General features: G+C 40.8%; 1 protein-coding gene and 1 long non-coding RNA gene across 3 annotated transcripts; both read right to left on the bottom strand.

Moving 5' to 3' along the window:
• Positions 1-5377: 5377 nt before the first annotated feature.
• LOC129349829 (uncharacterized) lies at positions 5378-7172 on the bottom strand. The gene is made up of 4 exons (XR_008602978.1): positions 6542-7172; positions 6128-6405; positions 5717-5994; positions 5378-5583 (listed from the first exon to the last, which is right to left on the bottom strand). It is a non-coding gene; the product is annotated as an uncharacterized LOC129349829 (long non-coding RNA).
• Positions 7173-9228: 2056 nt separating this feature from the next.
• LOC129349828 (DNA-directed RNA polymerase III subunit RPC1-like) lies at positions 9229-19530 on the bottom strand. Of its 2 annotated transcripts, none has more exons than XM_055014433.1 (3): positions 19208-19530; positions 13327-13458; positions 9229-10288 (listed from the first exon to the last, which is right to left on the bottom strand). In XM_055014433.1, exons 1-3 carry the CDS (start codon positions 19259-19261, stop codon positions 10193-10195), a joined length of 282 nt encoding a protein of 93 aa, XP_054870408.1. In that variant the 5' UTR covers positions 19262-19530; the 3' UTR covers positions 9229-10192. The 2 variants fall into 2 exon arrangements, with proteins under 2 accessions (XP_054870408.1, XP_054870409.1); XM_055014434.1 differs by lacking the exon at positions 19208-19530 and adding an exon at positions 18793-18977.

Genomic DNA, 19530 nt, shown 5'->3' with positions numbered 1-19530 from the left:
TGAAAGCTGATAAGGAAAATCCAATTAGGAAAACAGACAAGACTACAAAATTCAATAAAGACTCTAAACTAACAACAGAGGGGAAATTTAAGAAAACCATAAATGAAGAACCTAAACTAATCCATCAAAACTGGATACTTACAACGGGAAGAAACTCAGCTGAAGGGGGTAGGTAGGAAACCCAAACAGGAACCGGCAGAGGGTACAAGGGCAGGCGTCGTGTCCAAGAAGCTCTGGTGGTCACGAGTCGAACGCAGGATGTGGCCGTCCATGGTGGAGCAGGGAGTGAATGACAGAGCTGGCTTATATGCTGGGAGGTGGGAATTGCAAACAGGTGACTAGGTGTGAGCCAATTACAGGCAGCTGATTCTCATTGCTGCAATCAGACTGCAGGCAGGTGGAACAGTCAGGGAGGAAGGGCTGAAAGCTGAAAGCAAAATCTAATTAGGAAAACAGACAAGAGCTACAAAAATTCAACAAAAACTCTAAACTAACAGAGGGGAAATTTAAGAAAACCATAAATGAAGAAACCTAAACTAATCCATCAAAACTGAATACTTACAACGGAAGAAACTCCGCTGAAGGGGTAGGTAGGAAACCCAAACAGGAACCGGGCAAGAGGTACAAGGGCAGCGTCGTGTCCAAGAAGCTCTGGTCGGGTCACGAGTCGAGCGCAGGATGTGCGCGGTCCATGGTGGAGCAGGGAGTGAATGACAGAGCTGGCTTATATGCTGGGAGGTGGAATTGCAAACAGGTGACTGGGTGTGAGCCAATTACAGGCAGCTGATTCTCATTGCTGGAAATCAGACTGCAGGGCAGGTGGAACAGTCAGGGAGGAAGGGCTGAAAGCTGATAAGCAAAATCTGAATTAGGAAAACAGACAAGAGCTACAAAATTCAACAAAGACTCTAAATCAACAACAGAGGGGGAAATTTAAGAAAACCATAAATGAAGAACCTAAACTAATCCATCAAAACTGGATACTTACAACGGGAAGAAACTCAGCTGAAGGGGTAGGTAGGAAACCCAAACAGGAACCGGCAGAGGTACAAGGGCAGAGTCGTGTCCAAAAAGCTCTGGTGGTCACGAGTCGACGCAGGATGTGCGCGTCCATGGTGGAGCAGGGAGTGAATGACAGAGCTGGCTTATATGCTGGGAGGTGGAATTGCAAACAGGTGACTGGTGTGAGCCAATTACGGCAGCTGATTCTCATTGCTGCAATCAGACTGCAGGCAGGTGGAACAGTCAGGGAGGAAGGGCTGAAAGCTGATAAGCAAAATCTAATTAGGAAAACAGACAAGACTACAAAATTCAACAAAGACTCTAAACTAACAACAGAGGGGAAATTTAAGAAAACCATAAATGAAGAACCTAAACTAATCCATCAAAACTGGATACTTACAACGGGAAGAAACTCAGCTGAAGGGGTAGGTAGGAAACCCATACAGGAACTGGCAGCGTCGTGTCCAAAAAGCTCTGGTGGTCACGAGTCGACGCAGGATGTGCGCGTCCATGGTGGAGCAGGGAGTGAATGACAGAGCTGGCTTATATGCTGGGAGGTGGAATTGCAAACAGGTGACTGGTGTGAGCCAATTACGGCAGCTGATTCTCATTGCTGCAATCAGACTGCAGGCAGGTGGAAGATTCAGGAAGCAGAGAGACACAGTAGAAAGTTTTAATCACAGATTAAAGTGTGGCTAAATGCAAAGAAGAAAAAAAAACAGCAGGAGAAAAAGGTGAAACACTTAAGGAGTCATTTACTATGAAAGTCTAAAAACAACAGACTTAAAGCTTTATTAAACAGGATGATAAAACAAGGCTGAGTATCGAAAGATTTGATTTCACAGATTCAACTCTATAATCCGTCCTATCAGTTCTCAAATCTCTGAAAATGTGGTTTCTTACTCATTTCATTAACAAAACAGAATGAATTAAGACTCCAATAACTCTTCATTAACAAATCTGAATGTCCCTTGAGCTACTTCCTCCCCGTTTTAGACAGCAAAAAGCCTTTTAAAAAAAAAAAGAATCCTGAACATTGGACATGTTCTTAACACATTTTTAGTCTGACTCACCAAATGTGCTGTTGCAGGTAGGTGCCTGCCATTTCCAGCAGCATTTCATGTAATATTCTTTTCCCCTTTTGCTATTCGAGCGTTACTGTTTTCCCATTTACTTTGGAAAAAGCAACAATCACAGTGCTAGTCACCGTGCTGAAAATGGCAAATTCCCTCAGAGGTGATTTTGCAGGGACACCATTACTGCATGCCCATGGAGCTACATGGAAGCTTAGGTTTGCCCAAGCTTATTTCATTCAGAGGCCAATTTTCCAAACTACTGTTGGCACAAAGAATCACCACAGTTTTTTGGAATCATCCTCTGGGAACCATAAATGCTTTTACAAAATTTCACTGGACAATCTATCCAATGGGATTTCAGACAAGACCAAAATGGAGCGACTGAAAGAGCAACATTTTAATCCATAGAATCATATTGAATGCATGGCTAAAAAACACAGACTACTGCCTGGACATCAGTGTAGATTAGTTTAAACCTAGAGATCGTGCTGTTATCTTTATATTCAAATGGAATCAGGAATTAAAACAATGCAAGAAATAGGCAGAAAAGCGTGAGAGCTGGATGTGTGTTTGACCAAGAGGAGTTTTAATAAGCTGAACAAAACATACTCCTACAACAGCCTTTTCATATTCAACCCAACACTTAACTGAATGGAAGACAGTTATCATGCACACTACTTCTGGCTCTAGGCTCATCTCACCAGAATACTTGTCACTCTTTGTTTGTATAGTACTCTTTTGTATGTTATGCCTTTTATCCTTCACCGCCAGTGTTTGCTAAATAATGAAAGGATATCATCTGTACGTTCTTGTTACATGTTGCCACATTGTGAATTGAATTATGAGTAATTATGTATTGTAAGTTATCATGAACACTTTTCTGCTCCTGACAGGGATCTTAAAATAGTAGAATGTATAACAGGGGTATATTATAGCAAAACAATAGACAGATGATGCAGCTGCGTTGTGTTTAACTGATGCCACATTAAAACAACAGCTCCAGGGCAAAGATGTCTCATTTAAATGAAATGCCTGTTGCCTTGACTCCTCAGATTGCGGACGTACAAACTGGGAAATGAGATGAGGCATCAAATTGTTCTGATCAACCTCCACAAAATCATTCAGCAAAATGTGAGTGCAGTCCATGTTGTTGGCAGCATGTAAACAGTAAGTTAATGCCCTGAATCGGTCCTGTAGCTTGCTACATTAGAATAGCATGCTAACATTTCTGTTATTCTAGCTCACTCCTTGTTTTTGTTAGTTTTTTGAATTACGTTAAGTATGTCCACGTCGCAAGGTCTGGATAGCTTTCAGCGCATGTGTTTTTTTCTGCCCACATTTTGGTGATTTCAGCCTCCAGGCTTCAGCCTACTATCCCACCACCTGCTCTGTAGTTGGTTACCAAGCAAGTCCAAAGAATTTGTGCTTGTCCTCCTTGGTTTTTTTGTTTTTGTTTCTTTTTGTAGATTTTTCTGCATTGTTAAATCCTTCTCCACCTGTTATTCAGCTCTTGGGTTGATCATTATTATTATTATTATTATTATTATTATTATTATTATTATTATTATTTATTATTATTATTATTATAACAAAGCCTATATTTTGCTGAGAGAAAAACTTCCTTTGTTTGTCAAATGGAAAGGGATGCATTCATTTTGAAATGGCAATAAACTGTTTGTTTGATGTCAAACCAAAGCGACTGATGGAACAGTTCATATGCAAGTTAAATGCATTCATTTAACATTAAGAGACAGTTTGTACAGAAAAATACTTTTTACTGAGAGAGGAGTCAAACCTGGGTTATTTCATCTTTAGCTCTATTCCTGGCTGATAAGTGCAATGCATACAAATATCCCACCTCTGTTTGGTGGGATGAAAAACACATTAAAAGTCATCTCCCATGGGTATAAAGCTTTAAAACATTGACACCGCTTTGAAAAACAAAGTTATACAATAACACTGAATAAATCATTAAAAAACATGACGAAAAAATAGCAGAGGTAAAACAGGGAGTGATAATGAAAAATTTTGAGGGGCCCACATACGCAGCGCTTCGCAGAGTGACGCAGCGCTTCGCAGAGTGACGCAGCGCTTCGCAGAGTGACGCAGCGCTTCGCAGAGTGACGCAGCGCTTCTTCCTGCAACAATAACAGAGCAACAACTTGCAGCAACTGACATTCTTCCTGCAACAATAACAGCAACAACTTGCAGCGACTGACATTCTTCCTGCAACAATAACAGAGCAACAACTTGCAGCAACTGACATTCTTCCTGCAACAATAACAGCAACAACTTGCAGCGACTGACATTCTTCCTGCAACAATAACAGAGCAACAACTTGCAGCGACTGACATTCTTCCTGCAACAATAACAGAGAACCAAGTTGCAGCGACTGACGTCCTTCCTGCAACAATAACAGAGAACCAAGTTGCAGCGCCCGACGTTCTTCCTGCAACAATAACAGCAACAAGTTGCAGCAACCGAGGTTCTTCCTGTGACAATAGTTTACAATCCAAACAATTTTTTCAATAAAGGTTTTTGTTTTTATTGACAACAAACTTGTACAAAACATAAAAGCATCAATTCTTGCAATTTCTCACGATAATCTATAAATACAAAAGGCAATCAATGCAGTCAAATGGAATCGAGTGGAATGGACACCAGAATGTGGCAACAATGACAAAACTTCTTGTGCAACATCCTCCAGGAAGGTCCGTGTCACCTTTGAAACATTTATCAGTAGGTCAGTTCAAAATCCAGCCAGTCACGCTTAAGCAGGTGATGTATTTTACGCAGACTACACTTTTATCAGTGTTTTTTTCCCCGTCTTGATAGAATCTAAAAGCACAGATGTCAGCACAAATGATGGTCTAGACTAAACAGTGTGTGCTTTCATTTCTTACCCATTTTCAAATTGTCTTTGAAGGTTGTTAGGTCTTCATGGCAGAATGAATTCCACCTTTGTGGAAGCTGAAGGTTTCTGCTTGAATATTTCTGATCTTCATCAGGTGTATTTGTTACCCGGTAATGCTTTGTAGCAGATGGTCTGGGGGAGGAAAACATCAAAAAAATGTGTTGAAGTATAGAAAGCTGAAAGCCACACACTAGGGCATATATATGAAGCACTGCATTTTATCCATGAGGAAATTCACCTGTGTGGGTTTTAAACATTTATGAGGATTTATACATGAATAACCTAAACTAATCCATCAAAACTGGATACTTACCACGGGAAGAAACTCAGCTGAAGGGGTAGGTAGGAAACCCAAACAGGAACCGGCAGGGGTACAAGGGCAGAGTCGTGTCCAAAAAGCTCTGGTGGTCACGAGTCGACGCAGGATATGCGAGTCCATGGTGGAGCAGGGAGTGAATGACAGAGCTGGCTTATATGCTGGGAGGTGGAATTGCAAACAGGTGACTGGTGTGAGCCAATTACGGCAGCTGATTCTCATTGCTGCAATCAGACTGCAGGCAGGTGGAACAGTCAGGGAGGAAGGGCTGAAAGCTGATAAGGAAAATCTAATTAGGAAAACAGACAAGACTACAAAATTCAACAAAAACTCTAAACTAACAGAGGGGAAATTTAAGAAAACCATAAATGAAGAACCTAAACTAATCCATCAAAACTGAATACTTACAATGGGAAGAAACTCCGCTGAAGGGGTAGGTAGGAAACCCAAACAGGAACCGGCAGAGGTACAAGGGTAGCGTCGTGTCCAAGAAGCTCTGGTGGTCACGAGTCAACGCAGGATGTGCGCATCCATGGTGGAGCAGGGAGTGAATGACAGAGCTGGCTTATATGCTGGGAGGTGGAATTGCAAACAGGTGACTGGTGTGAGCCAATTACAGCAGCTGATTCTCATTGCTGGAATCAGACTGCAGGCAGGTGGAACAGTCAGGGAGGAAGGGCTGAAAGCTGATAAGCAAAATCTAATTAGGAAAACAGACAAGACTACAAAATTCAACAAAGACTCTAAACTAACAGAGGGGAAATTTAAGAAAACCATAAATGAAGAACCTAAACTAATCCATCAAAACTGGATACTTACAACGGGAAGAAACTCAGCTGAAGGGGTAGGTAGGAAACCCAAACAGGAACCGGCAGAGGTACAAGGGCAGAGTCGTGTCCAAAAAGCTCTGGTGGTCACGAGTCGACGCAGGATGTGCGCGTCCATGGTGGAGCAGGGAGTGAATGACAGAGCTGGCTTATATGCTGGGAGGTGGAATTGCAAACAGGTGACTGGTGTGAGCCAATTACGGCAGCTGATTCTCATTGCTGCAATCAGACTGCAGGCAGGTGGAACAGTCAGGGAGGAAGGGCTGAAAGCTGATAAGCAAAATCTAATTAGGAAAACAGACAAGACTACAAAATTCAACAAAGACTCCAAACTAACAACAGAGGGGAAATTTAAGAAAACCATAAATGAATAACCTAAACTAATCCATCAAAACTGGATACTTACAACGGGAAGAAACTCAGCTGAAAGGGTAGGTAGGAAACCCAAACAGGAACTGGCAGGGGTACAAGGGCAGCATCGTGTCCAAGAAGCTCTGGTGGTCATGAGTTGACGCAGGATATGCGAGTCCATGGTGGAGCAGGGAGTGAATGACAGAGCTGGCTTATATGCTGGGAGGTGGAATTGCAAACAGGTGACTGGTGTGAGCCAATTACGGCAGCTGATTCTCATTGCTGCAATCAGACTGCAGGCAGGTGGAAGATTCAGGAAGCAGAGAGACACAGTAGAAAGTTTTAATCACAGATTAAAGTGTGGCTAAATGCAAAGAAGAAAAAAAAACAGCAGGAGAAAAAGGTGAAACACTTAAGGAGTCATTTACTATGAAAGTCTAAAAACAACAGACTTAAAGCTTTATTAAACAGGATGATAAAACAAGGCTGAGTATCGAAAGATTTGATTTCACAGATTCAACTCTATAATCCGTCCTATCAGTTCTCAAATCTCTGAAAATGTGGTTTCTTACTCATTTCATTAACAAAACAGAATGAATTAAGACTCCAATAACTCTTCATTAACAAATCTGAATGTCCCTTGAGCTACTTCCTCCCCGTTTTAGACAGCAAAAAGCCTTTTAAAAAAAAAAAGAATCCTGAACTTTGGACATGTTCTTAACACATTTTTAGTCTGACTCACCAAATGTGCTGTTGCAGGTAGGTGCCTGCCATTTCCAGCAGCATTTCATGTAATATTCTTTTCCCCTTTTGCTATTCGAGCGTTACTGTTTTCCCATTTACTTTGGAAAAAGCAACAATCACAGTGCTAGTCACCGTGCTGAAAATGGCAAATTCCCTCAGAGGTGATTTTGCAGGGACACCATTACTGCATGCCCATGGAGCTACATGGAAGCTTAGGTTTACCCACGCTTATTTCATTCAGAGGCCAATTTTCCAAACTACTGTTGGCACAAAGAATCACCACAGTTTTTTTGGAATCATCCTCTGGGAACCATAAATGCTTTTACAAAATTTCACTGGACAATCTATCCAGTGGGATTTCAGACAAGACCAAAATGGAGCGACTGAAAGAGCAACATTTTAATCCATAGAATCATATTGAATGCATGGCTAAAAAACACAGACTACTGCCTGGACATCAGTGTAGATTAGTTTAAACCTAGAGATCGTGCTGTTATCTTTATATTCAAATGGAATCAGGAATTAAAACAATGCAAGAAATAGGCAGAAAAGCGTGAGAGCTGGATGTGTGTTTGACCAAGATGAGTTTTAATAAGCTGAGCAAAACATACTCCTACAACAGCCTTTTCATATTCAACCCAACACTTAACTGAATGGAAGACAGTTATCATGCACACTACTTCTGGCTCTAGGCTCATCTCACCAGAATACTTGTCACTCTTTGTTTGTATAGTACTCTTTTGTATGTTATGCCTTTTATCCTTCACCGCCAGTGTTTGCTAAATAATGAAAGGATATCATCTGTACGTTCTTGTTACATGTTGCCACATTGTGAATTGAATTATGAGTAATTATGTATTGTAAGTTATCATGAACACTTTTCTGCTCCTGACAGGGATCTTAAAATAGTATAATGTATAACAGGGGTATATTATAGCAAAACAATAGACAGATGATGCAGCTGCGTTGTGTTTAACTGATGCCACATTAAAACAGCAGCTCCAGGGCAAAGATGTCTCTTTTAAATGAAATGCCTGTTGCCTTGACTCCTCAGACTGCGGACGTACAAACTGGGAAATGAGATGAGGCATCAAATTGTTCTGATCAACCTCCACAAAATCATTCAGCAAAATGTGAGTGCAGTCCATGTTGTTGGCAGCATGTAAACAGTAAGTTAATGCCCTGAATCGGTCCTGTAGCTTGCTACATTAGAATAGCATGCTAACATTTCTGTTATTCTAGCTCACTCCTTGTTTTTGTTAGTTTTTTGAATTACGTTAAGTATGTCCCCATCACAAGGTCTGGATAGCTTTCAGCGCATGTGTTTTTTTCTGCCCACATTTTGGTGATTTCAGCCTCCAGGCTTTAGCCTACTATCCCACCACCTGCTCTGTAGTTGGTTACCAAGCAAGTCCAAAGAATTTGTGCTTGTCCTCCTTGGTTTTTTATTTTTGTTTCTTTTTGTAGATTTTTCTGCATTGTTAAATCCTTCTCCACCTGTTATTCAGCTCTTGGGTTGATCATTATTATTATTATTATTATTATTATTATTATTATTATTATTATTATTATAACAAAGCGTATATTTTGCTGAGAGAAAAACTTCCTTTGTTTGTCAAATGGAACGGGATGCATTCATTTTGAAATGCCAATAAACTGTTTGTTTGATGTCAAACCAAAGCGACTGATGGAACAGTTCATATGCAATTTAAATGCATTCATTTAACATTAAGAGACAGTTTGTACAGAAAAATACTTTTTACTGACAGAGGAGTCAAACCTGGGTTATTTCATCTTTAGCTCTATTCCTGGCTGATAAGTGCAATGCATACAAATATCCCACCTCTGTTTGGTGGGATGAAAAACACATTAAAAGTCATCTCCCATGGGTATAACGCTTTAAAACATTGACACCGCTTTGAAAAACAAAGTTATACAATAACACTGAATAAACCGTTAAAAAACATGACAAAAAAATAGTAGAGGTAAAACAGGGAGTGATAATGAAAAATTTTGAGGGGCCCACATAGGTGAGTCCTTGGACTTTATTTACTTATTTTTCCAAACCAATGCTCAGGTAAGAAGCTTCAGCAGCAGGAGGCTTAGCAGAGCCTAACGGAAGACAGAAGGGGAGCATGCTGTGCTTTAAAGCTAAATCAGCTAAATCAATAGTAAATCACAGGGAGACGTGAATGGGAGTAATGCATGTTCTTCTCCTGGAATTTGTTGAAAACCAGCAGCGGCAGAAACTGCAGTGTTATTAGAGAATGACTAACGGGGTAAAGCAAACAGTAGATCATGCAGTAGAGCTGCAAGGATTAATCACAAAGGTGCAGGTCAGTAGAAGAAACCGTGACTTTAAAGGTCAAACACTCCCGTTGTGGGAGAATGTTAGGGGAAAAAGCGAGCCTCGATAATGAAAATCAGGGTAGGGATGCAAAAATTCATCTCCTGCCAGCTAAGAAAACCAGGAAAATATCATCAGTATAGAGTTGGAAATTAGTGATTGTGATGTTTATGAAATATGCAAGCAAATGGTGACACATGGAAGACAAATGTAGTTTTAAAACAACTGCCCCCTGTAGGACAATGCTGGGGCAACAACTTTCTCAAATAAAACCACAGAATGATTTGTCAAAATCATTGGCAATGTTTTAGAAATAAAAGCATATCCTGTTCTAATATGGCAGTGGAGGTTTGGTTACAATAGTTGAAAATACGATTGATTTAGTTTCAGTTTACTAACTAAGGGTAGTTTATTGGAATGTCTGTTGTTCTCAGGCCTCTTTTGAAAAAGAGACTAGATTAAATAATGTTTAAGGAGGGCTTTTATTTCACAGTTAAGATAATAACCACTTTGTCAAACATGAGGAAATATCACAGTAAAAAACTAATTTCTTCAGTGTGGATGAGCATATGACGTTTCAAATAACATGACTGCCTGAAAGATTTCCCACACTGGTTACAACAATGTGTTTGTAGACTGATCCAGCTCTCCTTTACTGAAACCACTCCCACCCTCATCGAGACATCTGTACAGATCCCAGCAGGTCTGGTCCTATGGAGCAAAAAACAAAGTGTCAGTCACAGCAGTGCAAGAGGACAATAAATGGCAAATGCTACTGAATTACACAGGAAGAGGTAAGGGTGTAGCAGTACACAAAAATCACTGCTGGGCACACACACACTCAGCTTTGAGATCATGGTTCATTATGTTCAGAGCATAAAATGGGAACAAGAAATACAAAGCATTACAGTGCTTCTTTTATCCTTTATTCAAATTAAACACGGGTGTAATGAACAGACTATGACTGCATTTTCTCAAAAAAGCCTGTCAACACTGCTGTAAGTGGCAGCAACTTACTAACAACAAAGTAAAATTTACAAAAGTAAATTCAATTTTTTATTTTTTTTTTACGCTATTTTTTTGGCCTTTTATCGGCTTTATTTAGGCACAGTGAGATAGAGACAGGAAACAGGGGAGAAGAGTTGGGGAAGAGTTGGGAGAAGACATGCAGCAAAGGGCCGCGAGCGGGAATCGAACCCGGGCCGCTGCGTCGAGGGGCCAGCTCTGTACATGCGTCACCCGCGTAACACGTTGAGCCATACGGGTGTTACAGCAGGGCCTTCAAGCATTTGGAAGGTTATAGAAGTGCATATTGTGCTGACCTCAATATCATCCAAAATAACCAACACAAATGTGTGTAAAATGTTGATAGCTGTTTTATACAGCTAAAACAAAGGACACCGATGCGTATAATATGTGTACAGGACATTGAAAACATATCATCATGTTCATTTTATGTTTACCCAGTCGTCCTCATCAAATTAAGAAACGTCATTAAATATGAAGCAAAAAAAAAAAAAAAAACGTCAATCATTTATTTAGAGACTTTAAAGATTGAATGGAGTCAAACTGACCCCAAAAGTAATAGGAGGGCTAACTATATAGCGCAGTGATCATCAACCGGCGGGCCGAATCCGGCCCGCCGAACCGTCCAATCCGGCCCCCGACTGGATTCCAAAATTGTGAGGATCAAAGAGAAAATATCATGTGGTCCACACTATTAAAGCAACTGAAAACAACAATAACTGAGACTCTTAACTATCAGTAATCCCCACCATTTATGACTCTATTTAGGCTACATTCCGAAATGAGGACAGACTCGCTGCACTGTTTAACATTTATTGTTTCACACAGTTCTTTTTTTTAACATAACTTTTCCTCATGCCCTTACTTAACATTTGGTTTTTATTTCAAAGTCTCAACAACAAGCGTCAAACTAGTAGACTTCTCAGGACAAAAAAAGGAGGAAAAACCAACTGGCATAACTTAAAATAGCATGGTAAATAAATACTAACCTGGTACCAGAACAAAACAGGTCACAAATAATGTTCGCACATCAAATAAAACGTTAAGTGGGCTATAGCGATTTCAAATCACAAGGCTGAAATGGGCTCCTCACACTGCTTAATGGCTGAACTTATATTTCCCCTCTGACACCAACTTTTTCACATCAGGCTTGGCCGCTGTCAGACTTATGCGCAAACAGTCCTCCAAAGACTGGTTTGACAGTCGGTTCCTCTCGTGTGTTTTTATCGAGTTCATCTTGGAGAACGCAGCCTCGCAGGTGTAGGTTGAACCCAACATGGTGAGCACATACATAGCCAGCGTCTTCAATGTGCCATAGTCCTCGGGACAAGACATCCAGAATGCGCTCAGGCTTTCAGCACCATGGAGAGCGGCCTGGATTTCAGCCAGCTCGCTCTGAATGGACGCCTCGTCCAACGGCATCATTTTCACAGCGTTTGTGGAGAATTGTGGTGTTGTCCTCCAGCGGAAGCAACGCCAGCAGCTCCTCTCGGAAATCTTTGCCATCAAAGTATCTGACAAAAACGCACAACTGTGAAATATCCGTGTTGTCAGTGGACTCATCAATAGCCAGCGAAATGTATTTGGCTTCCTTGATCCCGTCAATGACAGCTGGCTGGACATGCTCTGCCAAGACGTGGACACGACGTGCAGCAGTTGAAGCAGAGAGAGGCATTTGTTTGACAGATGCAATAACTCTGTCCATGGATTTGTCGGGGGCACCGTTCCTCCAGAACGGTGACCATGCTCTCCTTTAAAAGCTCACTTTCCGTGAAAGGCCGGTTATGTTTGCAAAGCACCCAGGCAGCCTGCAGAGATGCACACCTTACTCTCTCTTGATCAGTTAAAGTTCGAGTAATAATGCCATTTGCACGGGTGCAGGCAGATTTCAATGTGGCCATTTTTCTCTGACGGGCCTCTGACTGCTCAGGATATGAATCCTTGAAATTTGTATGTTTAGTGTTGTGGTGACGGCGCAGATTATATTATTTTGCAACAGCAACAGTTTCGTTGCAAATGAGGCATACAGGTGACGCATTTCGGAAGGTTGGCATGATAAATGCCTACTTTTCAGTCCAGTCATTATTAAAGGATCTGTTTTCCACATCCCTAACCTAAACAGCTACCACAGCATTCTGCAGCACCATGCAGAACCCTCTGGTCAGGGGTTTATCCTACAGCAAGATAATGACCCAGAACATCAGTCCACGCTCTGCCAGAACTACTTTAGGAACAAAGAACCAGACGATGAGCTTGAAAACATGGAGTGTCAGCACAGTCTCCAGACTTCAACCCCGTGGAGCTGGTTTGGGATGAATTGGACAGAAGAGTGAAAGTAAAACAACCTACAAGTGCCACACATTTATGGGAACTTCTGCAACAGGGTTGGGAAGAACTTTCTGAAGAATATTTGATTTCTATTGTGGAAAGAATGCCACGAGTGTGTTCAGCTGTTGTATCTGGCAAAGGCGGCTACTTTGATGAGTCAATAGTTTAGAATACATTTTGGTTTCTAAATAGGTTTTTTTGAACATCATTTGTTTATGTGTTCTATGCTTTCATTTCAGAGTACAATGAGACATGAACATGCATACTTTCCAATACAGAACTGGAAACATTTAGGTGTTCTAAAACTTTTGACCGGTAGTGAGTGTGTGCGCGCGCACACACACACACACACACACTCATGAACGCACACAGGGAGAGAGAGCAATGTTTCATACCTTATAGGACATAAGATCAGCAAGAAGCATGACGTGACGCCGGTCGATGCTCATTCCGTGGTTGACCATGGTGTACTGAATCTCATTGATGATGGTGGATCTTGCAGTCTCAATACCCAAAGTCCTCTCAACCTGAACAAAGACACAGAGCAGCTTGTAAAGAAGAAAAAACATTCTGACATTAGTCCAGGATGTTGGGTAGAATATAAATATATAAATTGGATTAGTCAAGAGGTTTAAATTTCTTACTATAAAAATAAAGTGTCTTGAGACAATTTGACCTCTAATTGGTGTTATATAAATAAATTGAATTAAAACTGTATGTATCTTGTAATGTTGGAGTAATTCAGCCATATATGTTGGAAAACACATTTTCTTTGGCCATTAATCAGTTGATTGTTTTCTCCACTAATTCATTTCTTGTTATGGTTTATAAAATGTCAAACCCAAATATATTCAGTTTACTGTCATAAAAAACAAAAAGATTTACATTCATGATGCAGGAATCAGGCAGTTTTTCACTTCTTATCTTAGTTTAGTCAGAAAGATAGTTGATAATGTGTGACTTGTTGCAGCTTGTGAGCCGTAAAAGGTTTTAATCTTTGGGGCCGAGTGTCAAAAAACATTTAGAAACCAACATCAACAAAACACTCAACAAAGATTTGAACATCATTAAGGGGAAATCCAACTTTTGCATGACAATATCTAATTAAAGGACATTAATTTCCAATGTAAATGTGTGATATTCATCCTCTGGAGCTTTCTCTTCACATCGTCTTCCACCTGGACTGGTTTAGTCGGGAGCATGTGCAACAAACATTTGAAAAACTGCACTTTAACATCAATGAATGACACTGAAGTTTAATCTCTACATAAATGAGACTGAGTCTGGATGTGCTGCTCTGTCATTAACTCCTAAGTTTAGGGAAAGTTAAAACAAAAGAGGACAGTTCAGATCAGACTTGAGAAGGAGCTAATTTTGAATAAACATCTCAGACTTTCTGAGCTTCAGCAAATCTAGCAAGATAATTTAACAACAAGCAACTCAAGAGATCCAGAAATTGGAGAGAGTTAGCTTTAGCTGAGCCAAAGAACATGTGGGACGCCAGGGCTGGACTGGGATCAAAATATGGCCCTGGCGTTTTTGGTCATGGTGGCCCACCATGATTATTTATACAATATGCCAAGCCATACGACATACCAGAGGATATATGTGCACATTGTATTGTTTCAAAAAAAAAAAAAAAAAAAAAAAAAATGCAGCAGCCTACGTGGAAGAGAGTAACCATGTAAAAAAAAAAAAAAAGATACAGTCTGTCACTTCTCACAGGGACTTTATTTAAAATTTTATTACAAACTGTCAAAATTACCAACTTGAATTTAAAGTGGAGCTCTTCACCAAAATGGAACCTTAAAGTATGAAGAGAGAGATTGAGAGAGAGAAAGATAGAGAGAGAGATGCATAGATGATCAAGAAAAGAAAAAGAGCTGGAATCAGTTAAGGCATAGTTTTAAAGCTAATGTGACCTCGTCGATCTGTCCCTGCTGTGTCACGTCTCTCCCTCCGTCCTCCTCCTCCTTCTCCTCCTACTCCTTTTCCTCCGACTCCCCCTGAACTTCGGCTTCTTTTTCTATCATGGCAGCAGCAGTCGCTGCCGCAGGTGAAGTAGTGGAAGCAACGGCAAACATGTCACTTATTTAGCAGCATTTTGCTGCATCGACTTGCAGGCTTTTAAGCGTTTATTCGCGCAATTTTTCAGCGCCCCCCTTTCGTTTGGGCCGTTTCTCCATCTTTGCGCCTCTCCGCTTCCGGCCAACTCAAACGGCAAAATTTGATGACTTTGGTCAAGAGGCCGGGGAGGGGCGGGCCGAGGAGGGCTGAGAGATTTCATTGGATTAGTCCAATGTCCTTCAAAAAAATTAACCAATGGGCCGTCGCGATCGACAAAAAGGATGTATATTTATATATGATGGTTAAATTATGACACCCCCTGTGCCGGCCCAAAAATGTGCTTCGGCCCACCGGGCATCGCCCGGTACGCCAGATGGCCAATCCAGCCCTGTGGGACGCTAACCTAGCAAACATTTCAGACTTTTCTCTGTGAATTCTGGGAAATAATTTCCTATTTAATGACAGAGCTACACATCTTAACTCAGTCTCATTAAAACAGACTCTAATTCAGTGTCATCCATCCATATTAAAGTGCAGTTACCCAAAATGTTTGTTCCATGAGCTCCAACAAAACCTGTCCAGGTAGAAGGCCACTTTGACAAACAGGAAGTGGACGATTCCAAGAAGATTTATATTATTATTATTCATTCACTCACACATTCTCACTCGGCGGTGGTAAACTACGTTTGTAGCCACAGCTGCCCTGGGGCAGACTGACGGAAGCGTGGCTGACAATCTGCGCCTACGGCCCCTCCGACCACCACCAACATTCACACGCATTCATACCCCAGTGTGAGTAGCAGCACTGGAGGCCAGGTGGGTAAAGTGTCTTGCCCAAGGACACAACAGCACATGACTAGGACAGAGCGGGAATCGAAACGCCGACCTTTCGATCATTGGACGACCCGCTCTACCACCTGAGCCACAGCCACCCCACGATAGGTATAATACATTAGCTCAAATACATCACTAAAAATTGAGCTGTTATACATTAGCTGTAGTACAATAGATGCAAACAAATGAACACTCGGGCTGGGGCTGGAACTATTACAAATTCACAATCTGCTGTTAATGTCTTCTCTGGAACTTTTACACTGCATGCTGTGACCTCTGACCTCTTCATCATTCTACTAACAAGTCAGGACTCTGGGATTAAATCTGGGAAAAGTCATGTTGTTGATGGACCAATAGATGGCAGCAGAGACTCAGACACAAATCTCTGTCCCTGCAACCCATCAATAATCAATAATAACATCCATCCATCCATTATCTATACACCGCTTATTCCTCACTAGGGTCGCGGGGGGTTCTGGAGCCTATCCCAGCTGACTCGGGCGAAGGCAGGGGACACCCTGGACAGGTCGCCAGTCTGTCGCAGGGCTACATATATAGACAAACAATCACTCACACATTCACACCTACGGGCAATTTAGAGTAATCAATTAACCTCAGCATATTTTTGGACTGTGGGAGGAAGCCGGAGTACCCGGAGAGAACCCACGCATGCACAGGGAGAACATGCAAACTCCATGCAGAAAGATCCCGGGAAAGCCGGGACGCGAACCAGGGACCTTCTTGCTGCAAGGCGAAAGTGCTAACCACTACGCCACTGTGCAGCCCTCAATAATAACACTGATACATTATCCACCAATCGTATTTTGGTCATTTTGTACATATTTCTGGTAGTTTTAGCTCATATTTTGGTCATTTTGTTCATATTTATGGTAGTTTCATCTCATATTTTGGTCATTTTATTCATATTTCTGGTAGTTTTTTTGTCATATGTTGGTCATATTATATATATATGTATTTCTGGTAGTTTTATCTGTGTGTGTGTGTGTGTGTGTGTGTGTGTGTGTGTGTGTGTGTGTGTGTGTGTGTGTGTGTGTGTGTGTGTGTGTGTGTGTGTGTGTGTGTGTGTGTGTGTTTATACATATATGAAGAAATGTGTAAATTGAATGGAAAGTCCAGTGGGAGTCTGAGTGTCACCAAGTCAGAGTTTATGTCTCAACTGCGGACGTTAGAGAAGACAGGCGGAGACAGTCTTAGTGGGCGGAGCTAAACTACCTGAAACCTGTGTTTCATTCGTTATAGATCTCATTCCGTCATTCTGAAATCAGTTTATTTCTCCCCCTCTTCTCTGTAACTATTTAGTTTAGAATTCTTTGCCTCTCCTGACAACTTTTGATAGAACAGCAGAAAAATACCTTCAATTATTACAATATCACTGTGATTCTCCACTGTGTATTATGCAGAATTGTAATATGATAGCAATTTATTTGTGTTGTGTTCATTATTGATGCCTTTAACCCTTCCATGCATAGAGGTCATGACAGTGTGCAGCTCTTCTAAAGCTGTTTTCTTGTATGTGCATAAGTTTTGATGGCACAGTTGGACATCAGCCACTACAGTGGATCCTATTGCATCATTTCTTCCACTGCCAGTGATTGGCTAGCCATTGCAAATTCTTTAAAAAAAAGAGTCAAACCAAGATGGCCGGCAGGCAGCCAGAAACACCAAGTAGCTCATTTTCTTTTGTTCAAGCCTTCTATAAAAAAGAGACCTTTGCAGGAAAGAAAAATATGGTGACATCGAGGAACATCTAAGGAGTTATACAATTGCAAAATTTTCCAAGTATTGATGTTATATTGGGAGGCAATTATGATTAATCTCATGTCCACTAAAGTGCACATCATGCATCACCAGCTATATTTCAACTACAATTCATTGGCCACAATTAGGCTATTACTGCTGCTGTTCTTGAAAATATGTCATCTGAGAGACTTGGGAATCTATACAGGAGAGTGAATCCCTCAATGCTGTTTGAATTATTTATGAATCAATTATTTTATTTTATTTTATAGTTCACATCACATTTCACAGTTCAATACACTGTATATCATTTTATCCATTTGTTTGTTAAATCCATATTTCTAGAGCAAAATGCATGGTGGCCATCTCAGTGGACATGTAAATATATTTTTTAGAAAAATGGGTTGAAATAAAATAAAGTTCAAACCTTGTTTTTCATGCCTAAAGATGAATAAAAACAACTGGGGGAAAACAAAATCCTGACTGAGCTTATCATAATTCATGCATGAATGGGTTAAGGCGACATACCAAACAGTGACGTTTTAATTCCTTTTTGGACAATATACTAACATACATGAATTATTGACACACAAACTTACAAATTCTCAAAATACAAGCTCCTCAACTCTGTTCTTGGTTACAGTGATTCATTAGATGTACTTCTCCTATTTTTCTTAAATTACCATGTTTTCATAGCATCATCAAAATTTAATTGAGTTTTTTTTTTTTTCCACAATGTGATTTCAACATCATCAAAAAATAACCTGTGCTTATTCTAGTGATCTTTTTTGGTAATATGTTTCTTGATTACCACCCATTTGTGCTTCTATCTGCTTTCATCTTTGCAGACGGTGCCAACATGATTGACAACAGATGAGATTTTTCTTAATTATTCATTTGTAAGAACTTCAAATTTGTTATTTTTAACTGCTCTAAGCCTCAAGCAGAGAAAGCATAAACCTCCTCTTTGGTATTATCTGAACACGACATCACGACGATTTACTCTAATGAAGCTGGTCGAGTTTTGAGGAAAACACTTTAAATGAACAAGTCAAGTATATTCTAACCACCTGGAGCCTGATGTGGCTCCACACATCAGGTGCTGCTGATCTGATCTGACCTGACGTTCAGCCACAGCATCAGTGTCTGATGAAGATAGGACAGCAGATCAATCCTAACATCCTATTTCTGTTTCCTCTCACCTGAATCTTCCAACAAACTCCCCGACGTTCCTCCATCTGACGAGCAGAGTCCGTTCAAAAAGTTCACACTTAGTGCCAAAAATATTCATTCAAAGATGAAGAAACCATGAAAAGATCAATAAAACTAGCTGAAGGTTAAATAAAGTGGAGCTGTGTGGCGTGTGTGTTGGTGGTTTGATCCCGTCAGGTGTGTCTGAGTGGAACGTACCAACTGCTCAGGTCAGCGGGGGAACACAGAGATACAAAAGTTAAAAATCCTGGCTCTAAGCCTTAATACAGTTTAGAGTGGACTTCACAGTTTATATCACATGAGTGCTTCTACATTAGCATAACATTTAATTTAATGTAGATGAGTTTTACTGCTCCAATCACAGACTGACCTGCTGCTGACATCACCTGTTCACCTGGAGCTCACCTGTTCACCCGACAGCAGCAACAAACTGGAGAAGAACTGAGTGCTCTCGATCATGGATCAAATAATAATTCAGTGGAATCTTTACTGCAGTAACACATTTTCTTCACCATCATATTATCTGAAAACTAAAAGACTCTCCTCAGTGAAGCAGCTCGGTGAACTTTACCCACTGTGGGATCAATAAAGTTTATCCTTATCCTTATCAGAGCAGGGGGCGCTACTGCCCCTCTGGCGGACACAGGCGGTAACGACACTAATTATTATTTGAGGCAAAGCTGGCGACAGTACAGATGAGCAGCACTTCCTGTTTCAACATAAAACTA

Source organism: Amphiprion ocellaris, chromosome 2 (genome assembly GCF_022539595.1).
Source record: "Amphiprion ocellaris isolate individual 3 ecotype Okinawa chromosome 2, ASM2253959v1, whole genome shotgun sequence".
Classification (NCBI taxonomy): Eukaryota; Metazoa; Chordata; class Actinopteri; family Pomacentridae; genus Amphiprion; species Amphiprion ocellaris.
This window is presented reverse-complemented; position numbering and strand designations above follow the sequence as displayed.

Coding starts and splice junctions, on each gene's coding strand:
- LOC129349828 (XM_055014433.1), bottom strand. CDS start 19,261: ATGATCGAGAGCACTCAGTTCTTCTCCAGTTTGTTGCTGCTGTCGGGT. Junction 13,459..19,207: donor TGCTGCTGTCGGGTGAACAG/GTGAGCTCCAGG, acceptor GTCTTTGTTCAG/GTTGAGAGGACTTTGGGTAT. Junction 10,289..13,326: donor CTGATCTTATGTCCTATAAG/GTATGAAACATT, acceptor TTTGCTCCATAG/GACCAGACCTGCTGGGATCT.